Below are 3,330 nucleotides of genomic sequence, written 5' to 3'. Positions count from 1 at the left end.
TTGAGTGTTGTTCAGTTTGTGTGTTGTGGAACATGCGTGTCCGTGCATGAAAATATACCACACACCCAATTACAATTGCAAGTTCAATTCACTACCCTGGAAGTTAATACAGTTGTTAAAGTTGGAACAGCCTGTGGACAGCCGTTCTTCCTTGCATGTCAGTCGCCGACACCTTACAGAGGACAGGCACATCTAGCTGCAGCACGACCCGTATATTTCCGCACGCCGTGTTCTCAAGACATATTTTTTTTAACATTTTCAACATGGTGGATAAATCCTTATATGCTCCCGGTAACACACTGAACGTCAACTTTGCCTCCTTATTACACTCACCACTACTTTAGTGGGAACAATGAGTCTGCGTCTTTGATGCACACAGGAATAAACGCAGATCATACTCTGGCTGCAGCCTTGACCGGTTACTTGTCTTTTGATACAAAGTACAATGGACGGAAAAACATGCACTCAACAAAGGTAGGTGGAGGTGAAGGGAATGAGCACTTTTACAGCCTTTTTGGTGAGGTGGGGGAACTCGGTCTCCACAGACAGCCACAAGTGGGCAAGTGTCACATTACTCGTCTTTTTCTCGTTCTTTTGTGTCTCACGCTGCGCCTCCCCCGAAGCTCTCTGGCGCCCCTCACACTTTGAAAACCGCTGATATAGAGTACAACATGCTCAGCAGAGATGACGCTCCTGTAAGCTCCAACATCACATTACTGAGTTGTGTTAATGTTCCGTGCACTGATCATATTTCACCCTCACAATCATAGTCAAATGCATTTCCTTTTTTCTAGGGGAACCTGAATTTGACATCTATACTGAGGTAAGACTAAATTAATCTTGATACAACTTTTTAGTGTGTTTGTGCTCATGTGCGCGTGTGACCTGCAGGCGTCGCTGTTCTCGTTGCCGCTCTCGGTGCTCCCTGCCTGGCTGCAGATCTTGGAGCCGTTCTCTGTCTTGGCGTCCTGCTGGTGTTCAGGCAGCAGAAGCAGTGCGTTCCTCAGGCCGATGGCTGCAAACTCCATACTGGCTACTGGGATAGCTGCCGACTGGCCCTCACTGTACATACACACAATTATACAATATTTCACTCCATTGAAACATATTATTAGAGTCAAACATGCTGTCATATAATATTCTGCAAGAGATCTTGTCATATTCAATGGTATTGTTTTTACTTGACAGAGACAGATTAGCTGTTCCCCAGTTCCTAATCTTCATGCTAAACTAATCCACGCCCAGTTTTTCATATACACGCAGTTAGTTTCAGCAGGTGTGTGTGTGTGTGTGTGTGTGTGTTGGAGGATGGACACTGACCTGTATATAGTGTTCTGGGTAGACTGCGACGCCAGGATGATCTTGCGATGGTAGCCTTGCCCGACAATAGACTGAACTATACCCTTTTTACAAGGTAAACCTTTGCTTTCTTGCTCCGATCCCTGGAAAACAAACAGACATTGTTCGCCTTTATAAAGCTGTACAATGAGTAAACGTTACTTTAGAAATACATGTTCAAACAAACTAATAGTTGGTGGAGACACAGACACCAACGCTGAAAAATGAAATAGAGGATCTATTCTGCTCATTTTCAGGTTCATAAGTGTATTTTATGCCTCTACTGTGACATGTTTCCATGTATTGATGTTCAAAAAGGTTATTATTTTTCTCATACTGCTGCAGCACCTCTTTTCACCCTCTGCTTAGAGATTTCCCCCCCCCCACATACAATGTGTTGGAGTGCTAGCAAATAGAAGCGTGAATGTGACGTAGTCTGTCAGTAAACCAAGGAGTCTACTCGTTACAGGCAGGGTGGGGGAGTGTTTGGGAGAGAAAGGCCCTTTGGGGGGAGCTTTGTGATTGTAGCCTTTGCAGACCATTTACATGCACAAAAACCTATAACACTCTACAGGAAAGAGAAAGCCACCAAAAGCATAAAGGGTAAAAAGGAAAATCAACATGCCACAGAGCTGAAGTGAAATGAGGAGGTTTCTCAGTAAAGTGTGAGCACCTTGTTAGCGGAGATGCAGCACTCTGCGAGGCGCAGCCACAGTCTGGGGTTGGAGTGGTACACCTGCACGGCCTCCATCAGACACTCGAAGGCGGCCAGAGGCCTTCCGATGTGCAGCAGCTGGATCCCGCAGTTATACAGCAGCTCGTAGCGCTTGTTCGCTAGCAGAGCGCACATCGGGATACCTGTGAACTTCTTAGCTGGAGAAGAGAAAGACATCTTCTTACCGTGGTGATAATAATAATAGTAATCATTTAGAAAACTTCATTTGTATAGCACTTTTATACATAGGATGCAGCTCAAAGTGCTTTAACAATGGATGTAAAACAAGGGAAGAGAATAAATTAAATAACTAAATTATCCAAAAGTTCACAACAGATAACCTACTCAGTAAGTAATACAAAACACAAGACAAAATAAAAATACATAATAAAACAATTTAAAAAGGCAATATAAAATCAATAATAATAAACTCTATAACCAATTATAGGGGGACACTAAAAAAGAATGTGTTTCCAGTCGTTTCCCTCTAATATGCTACCCGCTCTATCGAAATCAGTCGGAAGTCTCAACGGCTCATTTCAAAATAAACGTGGATTTGCGTAAAAAACTAAACTCTGTGTTTTGTTTGATTAAAAAAAAAAAAAAAAAGTCTTGGCTTTCAGAATATGAAACTTTTATTTCCAAAATCACACGATAAATACATTTTTGAAGCTTGTAAAGGGAAGATGACAGCTCTCCCTCGCCAATCTGCTGTTCCACAGCGCTGCCCCCCCTCCCTCCGGCTGAAATTATGAATGTAAGCGTATAGTAATCATAGATAACACGGCAGGGTCCGTTACAGTTTGCTTTCATCTGATTTCAATTAAACAAAGTCTTGGCTTTCAGAATATTAAACTTGTTTCGGCAAATTCAGATCATAAATACAGGTTTGAAGCTTGTAACGGCATAATTATAAGCGGAGAACGAGTTACGCCTGCTGTGACGTGAAGTTACTCACTTGACGACTCACTTGACGACATACACACACCCGCTAATAATCAATCAGATCGATGGATTCCAGAGAAGAGGAAACTTTGAAGGCCTTTTTCTCAAAATGATGACTCGGTGACAGTCATTATATAATGTGACATATTTCGCTTAATATTTGGTACAAAAACAATCCTGATATCATTAGAAAGCTAGGAATATCCTCTTTCCAGCAGTGTATACAACTCAAAATGTGTCTTCGGGTCAATGAGACTGATTTCGATAGAGCAGGTCACATTTACATATTTTAAATGTGCTTGTTCAAAAGTGGTTGTGTTGGCAGACCAATG

General features: G+C 42.2%; 1 protein-coding gene across 1 annotated transcript; it reads right to left on the bottom strand.

The window, feature by feature from the left end:
* Positions 1-619: 619 nt before the first annotated feature.
* LOC104958123 (CCR4-NOT transcription complex subunit 10-like) lies at positions 620-2,259 on the bottom strand. Its single transcript, XM_010785833.1, has 3 exons — positions 2,012-2,259; positions 1,321-1,442; positions 620-1,062 (listed from the first exon to the last, which is right to left on the bottom strand). Exons 1-3 carry the CDS (start codon positions 2,228-2,230, stop codon positions 771-773), a joined length of 633 nt encoding a protein of 210 aa, XP_010784135.1. The 5' UTR covers positions 2,231-2,259; the 3' UTR covers positions 620-770.
* Positions 2,260-3,330: the final 1,071 nt, after the last annotated feature.

Source organism: Notothenia coriiceps, unplaced genomic scaffold (genome assembly GCF_000735185.1).
Source record: "Notothenia coriiceps isolate Sejong01 unplaced genomic scaffold, NC01 NC01_scaffold00028386, whole genome shotgun sequence".
Lineage (NCBI taxonomy): Eukaryota > Metazoa > Chordata > Actinopteri > Perciformes > Nototheniidae > Notothenia > Notothenia coriiceps.
This window is presented reverse-complemented; position numbering and strand designations above follow the sequence as displayed.